Raw genomic sequence first — 13,190 nt, 5'->3', positions numbered from 1 at the left:
TCAATGAGCTCCTATGGCTGAAATTCGATCGTGTCGAGTAAAGCAGACACACAAATGATGCTGTTCACGACATGCCTCAGACGAAAAAGATTCATCGCCAAGACAAGCTGGTCGACGAGTAGCGGAGGCATTGATGTTCTGTCATTCTTCGGGCTGCACCTGAATATCGGACTTGGCCTAGAACTTCCCCCTAGCCCTATTTCAAAGTAGTCAGGCTTCCTTCTGGGACGCAAGTCAAAGCAAATCTTACACCAAAGGGAGCAGTCGGTTGACCATGCCGTAAGAGCTTATTGCGAGCAGGGGAAAACCAACACTGCGTATGCTGCCAAGAACGCCTACGTGGACAGGGATGGTGCGCGGTGTATTGCTTGCTTAGGATGTTAAGCCCCATCTTTATCACCAACCGCTTTAAAAACAGGTAGCGCCCTCTTTTCTGGTTGACAACAACTTCCAACAGCATCCATCCTGCGGCACAGTTTCGCCTAGCCTTTACCGGAAACTATCGCACAACCCTAAGAGTCGCCAGCCACGTCTCACAGCATGGAAGAATATTTCGCCACGCGCAAAATCGAAGAGCTACCTAGGCATCGCTCTGACTGGAAACTTGACGCGTTCAGGAGGACTTGCGAAGACATGAGAGACCTCAATTATCCCACCTGGGGCTTCGTCATTTATCGTTGTACCTACGATGATGAAGATCTCTGGGTCCGCTACCTGTCGCAGCTCAAGGACTTTGCCCATGAATGGCTCGTCAAGACTCGCCGAGCTGAGCTGTTAGAACAGTATCTCGATTTTCATGTTATTGAGGATCGTGCCACCCTTGAGAATGCCTCGAGACAGGACCTTAGGCGACACTTCAATCAATGGACTTCGACTCAGAACATTCCCGCCGGGGACGGCTTCTTCTGGAGCAAAACAGGGGCAGAACTACCTCGTTTCCGCTTCTTTCTATACGTCGACAAGCAAATTCTCGCCACCGTTGTTCAATTCCAGAATGCAGACAACGCATACACTGGCCATCCAATGTTCCGATTGTTACTTCCTCCAATGGTTATCGCAGTCGTAGATGGTTCTTGGACTCCAGACACCGTGCAGAGTTATGAGCCACAGAATGAAGACGGGTACCCTGAGATTGATGGCAGTTCGAAGAGATACGTCGGCTTCGAATATTACCTGGCATGTTACGCCACTGCGTTGTACGAGACCCTCCACGGGCCTGGGCTTGTTGACTGGTCTTCTTACACGCGTCCGCCGGCGATAGGACCCACGGGAAAAGAGACAATGTCTTGATAAATGTTCGGCCTCAACAGTAAAACTACCTACACATGGTATCTAGAGGTCATACAACACTTCATGTCACATGTTACATCACGCAGCTCAGAATATACTCAATGTCTGTCAGGCTCTGCCCGGATAGGGGCTAGCATAGGACCGACGAGGGAGGTCTGAGCAACAAAGGAGCAGCTCGAGCATATATAGAGCGCAGAGAGTATACTTCGAGGGAGGGGCAGATTTCAGTAATTCATCCTTTTGACCCTAACAGCAGTTGGCCTCTGTGAGCTTCTTCCCTGCGTCGTATACCTATTGACAATGTCTACATGTGGCAGACTGACACCTGGAACGCCATGTCTCGATCCACCAGCACTGTCTTGTCAAAAGAACTGCGTGCATTCTGGGACGACCTGAACGGCTTTGATCTGGCCACCGACGAGAGGACTCAGCCAAATGCAATAATTACGAGCATTCACTTGCGTCCTCCCTAGATGGAATCTCTGAACTATTGGCAAGGGCCTTCGCACATCCGGTGCATCAGCAGGCCCATGTGAAGGCTTTTTGTATCATCACCTCATTCATCTGATATTCAAGCAAGCTGCTATAATTATACCGAACCTCTGCTCGTCCTCTTAGCCCCCTAGAAAACCATGCACAAGCGGCCCTTGAGCTGATTAGATAAATAGTGCTCCGCCATCTCGTTAGCCTGTTCAACATCGTACGTCTTCTCAATGTGCGTTTTGCAACCATTCTTTGCATGCAACTCCACCATCTCCCTGCTCCGTTCAGGAGTGCATATCAACGCACCACGGATAGTCTGCTCCTTGAAATTCAGCGCAAAGGGATCGACCTCAAAAGGCCCATCGGCGGGAAGACCGACATCGACCAGCACACCACCCTTGCGCAAGAATTGCTGTCCGAACCTCACAAGCGGCCGTGCCTCGGTGGTGATGACGACGCGGTCGACGCCGGGGTTGGTATCATAGAATGAAGTCTGGAGCTCTTCAACAACCTTCTTCTGAGACTCCTCTGTGTCGATGAGGTACGTGCAATCGGGCTTGAGGTGTGAGGGCACATCGTTGGCTAGGTCGAGTCCTTCTTGTCTGTTGTCGATGACGATGACTTTGTATCCCAACGCCTTGGCGTATTGCACACCGAGGTGTCCCAGGCCACCGATACCCACGATAGCAAGCCACTGGCCCTTCTGCCCCTGCGCGGCACACAGCGCGCCGTAGACCGTTGCGCCAGCGCAGAACAAGGGCGCGGCCTCGGCCCAAGGGATGGATTCGGGAATCTTGGCGACGACACGGGCGTCGGCTTTCATGTACTGCGCGAACCCGCCGTCCAGGGTAAGTCCCAGCATGCCGACGAGGTTATCGCATACCTGTCTCCCTTGGTTGCACGAGTTGCACTTGCCGCAGCAGCCATAGGTGTTGATAGAACCGACACGGTCACCGACTTGAAGACCCTGCTTGCCTGCTTCGGAACCGAGCCTGATGATGGTGCCGGCGGGTTCGTGGGAGCCGACAAGGCCTGGTTTTGCGCCGGCCGAGGCGTAGACACCCTGCTGGACCTGGAGATCTGTGTGGCAGTAGCCTGCGGCGGCAATCTTGACGAGGACGTCGTTTGGGCCGAGGTCGGTCGGGACGTTTACATCCTTTACCTCATAGCCTTTGTTGAAGTCTTTGATTGCCGCGGCGCGCATTTGTTGGGGGATCTGGTCTGCCATGTTGGAAGGAGGTTGAACCAATCAGTAGCGATGTCGCAATCAGTAGCGATGTCGCAATGTTGTTGTTACTCAGGATTGGGTATGTTTGGCTCAATGCAATTGGAAGATACCAAAAATGGGGTTTAATAGGGTGACCAGAAAATGAGTTCACAAGAACCTCTTTGTCTTTGATGTCTTTCAATACTTATAGGCTGGCGAGACCGTCAACCGGTGACCGATTTTGTCTGTGAAACGTCATAATAGACGCTCATCAGATGTGATGCGGAATGCAATATCAGCGTCACAGGGTCCAATGATAGTTACGTCAAGTGGAACAGTTTGACGGACTTTGCAGCCTCATAGTGTCATAAAAGTGGCCCATTCAGAAACGCTGGTCCGGGAGCACATGAACGGTATCGGACCCCATTCAGCATGTAAGCTTTCGGAAAAATTGTAGTATCGTCGATGTCTGCCACTTCTCTGCCATGTAACTGACATGTCAACGATGGTGAACATTATGCAGTACCAGAATTCGATCTTCTCACACTTACAGCATCGGTTAGAACTTCAAGTCTATTGGTTGCTAGTGGTAAACTGGTAAATGTCGGTGAGTTTGGAAAAGTTCACAAATGTGTGAAGTCGATGTCCCGTCGCCATATGCAAACCCAAGTTACGACGTCGGCCGATTACCGCTGTCTCAAGTACGGTGATGTAACCTTGAAATCATCACAACAGTTTCGTCCGGTGAGAGTGCATCGGAGCTTTACACCCTCGGTGACATCGGTGTGAGGCAAGCTAGATCTGTGGGCTCAACTCCACCTAGACCCACCGTGCCGAGCGGGATCCTGAGATGCATCCGCCATCGAGATCGCGCTGGATACAGACCCGGGTTCTCTTCAATATTATACACGTTTTGATAAGAACGCTAAGGGCGCAATTAATTGCGAGTCTAGTTGTAGGGCTCTACGTTCCTTTCTCAATACCCCATCATGACCAGGTGCATCTCGTCTTAATGTTGGGCTGACCTGCTGCGCCAAGGGTTGGGTGGTAGACCTTCTTGGTGTCCGCAGTAACGGGATCCACCACCTGGCACTGGTCGCCCTCGTCGTAGTAGCTCCCCTTCAACTCCGTCTCACAGATTCTCTGCCTCCAGTTGCGCAGGCTGTCATTGTACGCGGCAGGTGGTGCTGGTGAACAGCTGGCGTGGAAGACGGTGATATATTCGGCCAAGACTGTGCTAGACAGGGCGAACAAGATGGTTGCTGTCTTGAGATGCACTGTGGAATGTTAGGAATGCAAGTCCGGTTCTTGAGTATTGGGAGAATGTTTGACTAACTGATGAAGTAGTGATTGTTATGAGGAGCGATTGATTTGATGTTTGCTTCAATCGCCTTGAACGAGATGTGACCATAACATCTGACATGCATTGAAAGACCGGATTGGTGTGGGCTTAAGTATACCGGACCCAGCACGAAATCGCGGCATTGAATACTATTACTGTTCGAAGTTCAATTAAATTGAAGGAAACTCTAAGAAACAGCTAGGAGTTGAAAGTCGAATGTCGCATTCGCTTTTCCCCCTTTTGAAGTGCTAAGCTTTGTACTAAGTGGGCTGCAAGACGCCCGCTCGTTCCGATCACACAGACCACAACGACATCACTGAAGTATTGAAAATATCGTTTCGTCGTTGGAAAAGTTCTTCAAGTCTAAAAAGAGAATCATTTGCGTTCTGGGCTTTTGCGCTTATTATTTGATTAATTGATTGTGTGTTACCAAGTCGAAGCTGGTCACGTCTGATGTCTCGTTCCCAGGATTCTGATGCTGTCCCAGCCCGACGGAAGTTATGACTCCGTCTCCTTCGGCTATACGCCAGATTCAGGACCAATAAACCTTATTTAATGTCAAGCTGCTTAAGCAATACTTACTGGATTTAACGCCGAACTGTAAACTCCCAGAGAAGCAGTGGGTGACCCACTATGCTTGAACAAGGGCTTATATTATCAGTAATCCAGCTTGTTCACTAATAGCTGCCATCCTACATCGACACTGTTATGGATCGTTTAGCTAGTCCGCAAGGAATTCCGTCTTCTGAACCTGCCCGTCGTGGTTTAAAGAGCCTTTGAATATTTCTTCCTGAGACTGCACACGTTACCGAAGCACACTTAGGGAGACGGATCTTTCACAAACGGGTCCTTGCAATACGTGAGTCTCATCCGATGTGTTTGAGGTCGAAATCCCGCTACTTTTCTGTCTATTCGTGCTCCAGGAACGATATTCTCTCCAGTCATGACGGGGCATTTCCTGATACTGCTCTCACTCACCCATGTTGGCACAGTTTCCAAGACCTTCGCTCTATCAAGTCCAAAAAAACAACGGAGCAGAATGCCTCCCACTCCCACTCTGATTGATGACTCTGTGGATAATTGATACGAAGAAGTCCTTTGTCTGTCTCATGAATCAGTCGGCAATGTTGACAATGAGTGCACCGGGGATGGGGTCCGCCTTGACCCAGTGGCCGGACTTGCTGAGTACTTCGAGACTGTCAGAAGAGTCTTGAGTCACAATGGTGAGGCATTCAACGTCAGTGTGTGTGCTGATATCGTTCTGCTCGTCTACCGAGTGGTTTTGCTCAAGGGAGTGGAGAATGCGCATTCTCGCTTCTGGCCGCTTGACATACCCATCGAAGTATTCTCTAGGCAGGTGGAGCGCGAATGCGAAGTGATCCGGCGCAAGAGCCTCAAGAGCTTTGTGTGATAGGCGTATAGATTGTCCCGGAGACCAGGTAGGTCGGCAGGCAGATGCTGACGGACTTCAACTGCTCCCTAGTCTTTCTGCGTGTCTTAGGCCTAGTTGAAGGCTTCGCTCAGATCTGAGAAAGGGTCAACAGAGAAGAAAAAGCCCTGATCTTCTAGAATTTAGATCTTGACCTATCCTGAATTTTCCCCATCTTCAGGTCTTGTTTGCAACAATGACGTCTTCTTTGTCACGGAGCCGCCGTCTAATTCGGTGCGTAGAAGTACCTTAAATCAAGATACAGATACTGACTTGGACATCTATGTCAAGAAAGATACCCGTCCATTGCCTCCATGCCGTCGAGCCTACAGTCCTTGGGAGTTTGTGGGGTTATTGACGGTCCCCGGATCTTTCAATATAGGCGCTTAGGTAGACGACGGGTTCTTCCCGATTTCCTTGGGACTGAACGTCTGGGTAAGCGATTTAGCCCATTCCGCGTAGAACTAGAGGCAACGATCCGTAAGCTGATGTGGCTAAAGCAATCGATGATTGCAATCGTCGTCGCTCACACCTTTGTTGGGTTTGTGTGCACAGCTGGAGGCCACCCTGGCGCAAAGTGGCATATCGGGTTTCCGCTTTGGATGAAGCAGAATTGGGGTGTACGGGGTTATCTGTTTCCCATGGTAAGTCTAGACCTTAAATCTTACCTTAACTTTCCCAGTGCAAACAAGATTTGAGGCTGTGTGGACTAATCTCGCGACCAGGCCATCCGAGTCTTTTGAATGGACAGCCACCAACACGTGGTATGGGAGCTAATGATTGAAGGTCCTATTGACCTGCGTCTGGTTATCGCACCTCAATTTGGATTCTGAGCTTGCGGACGGGACGAGGAAAGTCTATGACCTCATCTCCTTCATCCTGTACTTCCTGCTCTGTTTGCCATTAGTGTGGTTCAGCACAGAAAACCATCGCAAGCCGTGACTCTCCGCCTCGACCACGGTGGTGACAGCCGTTTTATGCTATCGATCTGGGGCACAGCTCGTGCGGGCGGTGGAGGCGCCATTCTTGCAGATGTAAGCAAGGTCTCTGGAATCAAGCCTGCGCAAGGGGGAGACTTAGGCTGGGCTGTCGTAGCCGTGGTTACGGCTAAACTGGAGGTATCGCTAAGCATATGTGGTCTCAGTCCGACTACACCAGCTTTGCACGGGAACCAGGGGACCAAGTCCTCGCTCAGCTAATCATGGAACCCTTGGGAACCATCATTGTGGCCTGTATCGGTATTATCTGCACATCGTGCGCGGCAACGCTCTACCCCAACGAAGGGATGCTGCTATAGCAGCCCTACGCCTTCCTAGATGCTGTGCGCAAGAACGAGGCTAATTTCGGCGACCGGGCTGGGGCCGTTTTCGCCAGGATCGCTTTCATGCTATCGTAGTTTGGCATGGTCGTTGCCTTCAACTGCGGAGTCGCGGGTATCGATCTAGCCGCGCTGCTACCGCGATAGTTTACGATCCGTCGGGGGATTTCTGACCGTCGTCTTCGTCTTCGTCATGCAGCCCTTGTCACTGCTTAACAGTGCCGGCAACTTTCTAACCGTGGTCGGCAGCTTCAATGTCTTCCTCGGTCCGCTCAAGGGAATCATGTTTGCCGATGACTTCCTCATCCGCAAGCGGACCATGGAGCTTACCGGCCTGTAAAGCGACTCATCCGCCAGCGATTACTGGTAGAACAGAGGTTAAAATCTGCGGGCGGCCGTTTCTTGGGTGCTTGGAGCCTAGATATTCATTTACGGGTTAGCGGAAAGAGCCAAGGCACCTAGCGAAGTTTGGTTGGGTGTGGGAGACTATACCAGTTGTTCTGTTTTGTGGGATGTCTCGTATCTGGCTCGACGTATCTCGCATTCCATCGTATCGTGCCCATTCCTGAGAAACAGGCAGCGGATGACCTCGGTGATTTTGGCACCTTTGGAGACGCGCCAGTACTGCGCGGCGTGGCTGAGCTGGACGTAAGCTCGATATCAGAGGCTGGGGGAGAAAAGTCGCGCGCGGGGCAAAAGGTCCAGATCGTCTGACGCCAGTGCAAGTTCGTATTTATTGCCTGTTCCGTCGACTTTTCAAATAGACTAGAGCCCCAATATCTCTACAAACTTCAAGCCACCGTCCCAAGATGGAAAGCTGACAAGTAAATGTCTCAAACCATGAGTTCTTCGCCCCTTCAATCATATCATTTATGATGTCTTTTTTGTGATATGAGCCGTGGCACCCCTCCACATTCCATCTGATCGTCGTGCATGGCTGCAGCGTACCTGAAATTTCTGCATTTGCTCCGTGCTAATCCGTTTGCAATTGCATTAGAGGCTCGACAAAACCTAGACTATTTACGACATCAGCCCAAAACAATCGAGTGAGAAGCCTATTGGATCAAGGTAGAGGAGCACACAAGGGACGACTAGAACGGGTAGGGCGAGTGACTTTGGATGAATGGTCGCATTTCGCACAATGCCACCTTGCATTTTGGGCTTAGAGGAGCACGCGCCAATTCCTCTTTCTTCCCAGCTGTCAGTAATTAGCTCAAGCTTTGGGCGAGCTTATCCCACGTTTCATGGAGACTACCCATTTGGATTTCATTGGGGACACCCTTTGTCATGATGTGGATAACTGATCTTCAGAAGGCGAGATGGTACCCACGCCCATCAGACTTTCCGACGTCAATACCCGGCCCGTGGCCTCTAGGCGTGGTGCCGATCGAAAAGCTTGAGCCAGGTGCCGGTTCAAAGTCTATTCTTTCTATCTGGACTTTTGTCTCTACGTTCTTTTGAGCTCAAGCGGACCCCCCATCCCCGCATCCAGGAGAGAGGATGGTTCCGATCCTTGCGTAACCCGACCTTCTTTCATTAGGGTGCCGTCCCTACGGATCGCATGCCATCGAATACGGCCGAGTTTGGCTCCCTAGATCTTCTTACCTTGTTTTCCTTCTGATTGTCCTTTCTTGCCCCTGCCGCAATTTCCCTGATGCAGCAGTGGCAATCATCAGGTACGATCAACCTCATGTCGCGGCATGGTAGACGTCGACATTGACCCGCACCGACCTCGTCGCGTTATCGCGGTCGCCATCTTTTGCCTCTGCCTCACGTGGGTTGCAGTGCCGCTGCGCATCTACTCGAGGCTCTTCCTGACACGGGTCTTCACTCTCGATGACAAGCTCATATGCTTGGTCCAGATTACATTCACCGCGTATCTTCTTACGGATATCGCAGCAGTCTTCCATGGGTCTGGACATGATGCTGTAGAGTTTTCGCCAGAGGACAGAAGGATAGCTCTTCAGGTATGTGTAGACGACTTCTTAACGGTGAACCAACAAGCTTGAAGTCTTTCCACTTTATGCGCACTAGAGAGCTGATACTCTATCTGCAGCTTTTCTTCGCCGGCGAACTCCTTTATCTGATAACTACTCTGCTCCTGAAAGTCTGCGTTGGCCTACTGTTGCTCAGCATTGCCATTGTACCTTTACACATTTGGACACTTCGAATACTCCTCTGTTCGACATTCGTGTTCGGGTCCCTGTACTTCGTCCTTGTCATCTTCCAGTGCAGACCGCTTCACGTATTCTGGGACGTGGGCCCTCGGACACCAGGCAGCTGCTTCTCAGATAGCGTGGTGCTTGGCTGCACATACACCCTCGCGATTCTGAACTGTCTCGCGGACTGGACCTTTGGCATTCTGCCGTTGTTGATTGTCTGGTCCCTGCAGATGCGCCTAAAGACGAAGCTACTAGTCATTCTCCTGCTAGGCTTCGCATCCATGTATGTCGCCCTGCCTGTTCGTGTACCACCATACGCAAAAGCTTCTGGACTCACCAATCACCTCCCGTCTTCTTTAGAGCGAGCATTGCGACCATAGTGCGCGCAGTAGCTGTTCCAGCATTGCTCAACCAGGAAAACTTTCTGCGTATGTCTCAAGAAAGCTACCCTATAGCCAGGCTTAGTCATTTACTTACTTTTCCAAGGCGACACAGCATATCTCGCCATCTGGAGCAACATCGAGCCCGGTATTGGCATAGCTGCAGCCTGTGCACCGGCTCTGTCCCCGCTGGTTCGACACCTTCTCGGGAAAAGGCAACGGCGGGGATACGAAAGGGGCATCTGGCGAACACGGGACCTTCCAACAATCACAAACGACTCAATGGCGCTATCGGACAGAACAGAGAGGAGGCAACACGAGTTCCGAAGCGGGGGCACATCTAAAAACGACGTACTACGTCTGCGGTTCGACGACTTTTCATACGAATCCCGGATCTCCTCCGGCCCACAGGCAAATCAGGTGCGGCCGGTGCCGCCGCCAAGGAGTCGGTCGTCGTGGGCCTTTCCGTTACGGCGCGGGTCAGGGGCCAGCGGCGGCGGCTTCGATTGTCTTACTGCTGATCCCACGCTCACCACATCGACTATATCGTCAGACGGGGCAGCGGCCGAGCCGCCGTCCTCGGGGATCATGAAGACGATGGAGTTTCAGCTATCGTATGAGGCGAGAACGTGGACGACGTCGAGGCGGGGGAGGATGATTCCGCGGGACGAGAGCATGACGCTGCGGCCTTCGACGATTGCGGAGATGAGGAGGGTGACAAGCGGAGAGGTGCCGCTTCTTCATGACGGGATGTCTCCGACTTCAAGAGATTATGACGTTGAAGCTGGGTTTACACGGAGATCGTATAATAATCGGCACTCATCTCCGCCTGGGTCACCGTGGGAGTGGATGGGGAACCGACAGGCCAGGCCTCTTTCTATGAATGGGGGCAAGTTCGGAGCTGAGCCCACTCATACGACAACGGCGGAAAAGCGGCTATCGACAAAATCATAGTAAGAGAAGCACGGACTTCAGTTCAGCGAATACATAATTTTCAGTACATACTTATCTTCGTATTGACACCTTGTCTGGAAACTTGTGTATGGTCGCCCATATGCTATCACACGTCCAAATAACATACGCAGTGTGGCTGAGGTCTACCAGTACCAGGAAGTAAGTTGAGTATGAACAGTACTAGAGGTAAACTCCATTTTTACTCAACACTCTAGGAGTTCATCACGTCTGAATTTTCAGGTTACCTTAGTTTTCGTTAGTATTGACGTAAGCAAGATACCCGTTTGATCGGCCCAAAGCTTACTACTGCTCAATGGCATGATGATATGTGGAATGAACTAAGAAATCAATAAGAGACGTAAAGTATTCCAGTAAAGCTTTGAAGAATTGCACATTGTCGTCTCTATGGTTCCAAGGGCAGTGCAGTCATCAACTCCCGAACACACTTAGATCAAACAATCAGCTACATTACGATTCATACTGTTGTAAAAGAGTGTAAATTGAGTTGGTCTGCTTCTTATGTAAATTATGAACGCCTTCTTCCAGTTTATCCTGTTTTAATTTTCTCAGTCCACCAGATCCAGTTAGTCATCCTTAAAAGACGAAGCTATAAACTAAGATAGCAATGCCTACCAAAATCCGCCATTAGCCTAAGCTCTTATTCCGAAGGTCAGAACGCTAGTACTCAAAACAGCAGACCAGGTGTGGGAGCTTCGACTTACTCACTCAGGTCCACACTGCTTCGAAAGAGTACGCATGCTGCGCACCCACAGTGCTTGTATCCAACTTTTCCGATAGCAATATTGATACTGTCTCATACAGAGAAAGGCAAGTACTGAAACAAGTGTCTAGGACAGCGATCGACGAAAGTCATTCACCCATTCTTCAAGATCGGATCTGGTGAAGGGGGTAACGCGAATGTTACGTCCCACATGCTCTCTGAAGAACTCCTCGCCTTCTTCAGCGCTGAAAACAAATTGAGTCGCAGGTGCAGAATTCGGGTTCATGTCGTCGACCTTGAGAACGAAGTCGGAAGTGATCCCCGCGGGGGATTGCATGGTTTCATACAAGGCGTTCGGGCGGGAAGATATAGTGCCAATTACAATGGTCGCCAGCTTGTACTTGCGGAGATGTCTCGGATGGATCTGACCGCGCCGACAAGTCCAAATGAGCTCCTTCCATTCCGGGCTGGGCCAGAAGGTGCGTAGAAGCTCTGGAGAATCCATCTGCTCGATGGCGGAATTCGGAATCGCTATGGAGACAATGCAAACCGCCAGATTATGGCCACGCCGTTTTGCGAATGCGGCGTATCGCTCGGCCACCTTGTAGTCGGGCGTGAAGTAGTAGAGCTCGCCATGGCCACTGAAGTCTGTCGGCGCCCAGCTTCGGAGAGGGCTGATGCGGTCGATCTGGCCATTGACATTCAAGAGATTGGCAACTCGGTGGTGTTCAACTCCCTTGAATAATATCGTGAAACCAGGGGCATTCCGAGCTGCGATGGCAGACGCGGACCGGGAGCTTCCAGCTGCTACACCGCGGGTTCCATCCCTCTGAACACTGGAAGAGGATCGATTGAGACGGCCCCCCCGACTGGAGGCAGAACTTCCTCCACCAAGGGAGCCTTGTCCTGTCTGAGAAGACTCAGCGCGGGTGTGAGCGTTGCGAGTCTGAATGCCGAAGCTGGCGGGACCTGTGAGAGAGACCAGGTTGATTAAGCCAGAATCTCTCAATCTGGAGGCTCTTTGCATATCGCGGAGAGCTTCAAATCGCATTCTGATTGTATCTTTGGCCCAGTCGAGGCATGACATCGTGAGGCGAGTGTACTTGAACATCGGATCCATAATCGCGAGCTGTGTCTCGTGATTCAGACCGTAGCCACTCAAAAGAGTGAGCCAGTTCGGGTCATTGTCAGTCCACGTGTCCGGTAACCCAGAGAAACGACCGATGATGAAGTCAAAGAAAGTCACCTGAGGATTACCTCGCGGAGGGTCAATCTCACGGCTGGGACCTGTGGAGGGCCAATTTGTCCACTTCTCCCAGATGTTCGTGGCTCTCCGATCAGTGAAACCAACGTGGATCAAAGTAGCATACGAGATTAGAAACTCGGGGAATTCAGTAAAGGCATTCAAAGAAGTGAGGGGTGTATCGAGCGAGATGTGCTGATATTCATTGTCAGCCTGGGCATTGAGACGCCGGTTATGGATCAGCCGAGTGCCCCTCCCAGTACGAGGACCCAGGAGACCCTTGTTCTCGAGATCAGAGGCATCAGAGGGAGTCAAGATAGATAAAGCGCTCATTTCAGCGTGACAAGATTCTAAGTACTCGTTGAACAGAGAAACCTCTCACTGGAGTCTACAATCAAAGAACAGCAATACCAGAGAATCAGCTTTTCTCAATCCCCTACATGTTTGAAAGCGATTGATCGTGATGAAGAGTGTAGCATGTGTAGGTATTGTACGAGGTAAACCAATACCTATATATGTGGGTAGACCTCGCACTCTGTTCAGCTTCAAGGCTGCGAAGAAGGAGCTGCGAGATACAAACATAAAGTAGCTTGTTTGTAATCGTATGGGCATTGGTTTACACAATGCAGAGACAGCTTCAATGAGATTGTCGTCTTCAGGT

General features: G+C 50.9%; 7 protein-coding genes across 7 annotated transcripts; 3 read left to right on the top strand and 4 right to left on the bottom strand.

Moving 5' to 3' along the window:
• Positions 1–540: 540 nt before the first annotated feature.
• Positions 541–1,290, top strand: CCOS01_01995 (uncharacterized protein; the record flags this gene model as incomplete). The annotated part of the gene is made up of 1 exon (XM_060450187.1): positions 541–1,290. One exon carries the CDS (start codon positions 541–543, stop codon positions 1,288–1,290), a length of 750 nt encoding a protein of 249 aa, XP_060318837.1.
• Positions 1,291–1,912: 622 nt separating this feature from the next.
• Positions 1,913–3,001, bottom strand: CCOS01_01994 (alcohol dehydrogenase GroES-like domain-containing protein; the record flags this gene model as incomplete). The annotated part of the gene is made up of 1 exon (XM_060450186.1): positions 1,913–3,001. The coding sequence occupies one exon, from the start codon at positions 2,999–3,001 to the stop codon at positions 1,913–1,915; it is 1,089 nt and encodes a 362-aa protein (XP_060318836.1).
• Positions 3,002–3,967: 966 nt separating this feature from the next.
• Positions 3,968–4,407, bottom strand: CCOS01_01993 (uncharacterized protein; the record flags this gene model as incomplete). Its single annotated transcript, XM_060450185.1, has 2 exons — positions 3,968–4,257; positions 4,317–4,407. The coding sequence occupies 2 exons, from the start codon at positions 4,405–4,407 to the stop codon at positions 3,968–3,970; spliced, it is 381 nt and encodes a 126-aa protein (XP_060318835.1).
• A 1,029-nt stretch (positions 4,408–5,436) lies between these two features.
• On the bottom strand, positions 5,437–5,631 carry CCOS01_01992 (2OG-Fe(II)oxygenase superfamily protein; the record flags this gene model as incomplete). The annotated part of the gene is made up of 1 exon (XM_060450184.1): positions 5,437–5,631. The coding sequence occupies one exon, from the start codon at positions 5,629–5,631 to the stop codon at positions 5,437–5,439; it is 195 nt and encodes a 64-aa protein (XP_060318834.1).
• Positions 5,632–6,883: 1,252 nt separating this feature from the next.
• CCOS01_01991 (uncharacterized protein) lies at positions 6,884–7,409 on the top strand (the record flags this gene model as incomplete). Its single annotated transcript, XM_060450183.1, has 2 exons — positions 6,884–7,005; positions 7,217–7,409. The coding sequence occupies 2 exons, from the start codon at positions 6,884–6,886 to the stop codon at positions 7,407–7,409; spliced, it is 315 nt and encodes a 104-aa protein (XP_060318833.1).
• Positions 7,410–8,769: 1,360 nt separating this feature from the next.
• CCOS01_01990 (uncharacterized protein) lies at positions 8,770–10,565 on the top strand (the record flags this gene model as incomplete). Its single annotated transcript, XM_060450182.1, has 4 exons — positions 8,770–9,036; positions 9,126–9,514; positions 9,592–9,659; positions 9,718–10,565. The coding sequence occupies 4 exons, from the start codon at positions 8,770–8,772 to the stop codon at positions 10,563–10,565; spliced, it is 1,572 nt and encodes a 523-aa protein (XP_060318832.1).
• Positions 10,566–11,413: 848 nt separating this feature from the next.
• On the bottom strand, positions 11,414–12,862 carry CCOS01_01989 (uncharacterized protein; the record flags this gene model as incomplete). Its single annotated transcript, XM_060450181.1, has 1 exon — positions 11,414–12,862. The coding sequence occupies one exon, from the start codon at positions 12,860–12,862 to the stop codon at positions 11,414–11,416; it is 1,449 nt and encodes a 482-aa protein (XP_060318831.1).
• Positions 12,863–13,190: the final 328 nt, after the last annotated feature.

The sequence above is a fragment of the Colletotrichum costaricense genome, assembly GCF_030867565.1.
Source record: "Colletotrichum costaricense strain IMI 309622 chromosome Unknown Scaffold_2.1, whole genome shotgun sequence".
NCBI classification, from domain to species: Eukaryota; Fungi; Ascomycota; class Sordariomycetes; order Glomerellales; family Glomerellaceae; genus Colletotrichum; species Colletotrichum costaricense.
The sequence above is the reverse complement of the archived record's forward strand: the minus strand, read 5'-3'. Positions and strand labels throughout refer to the sequence as shown.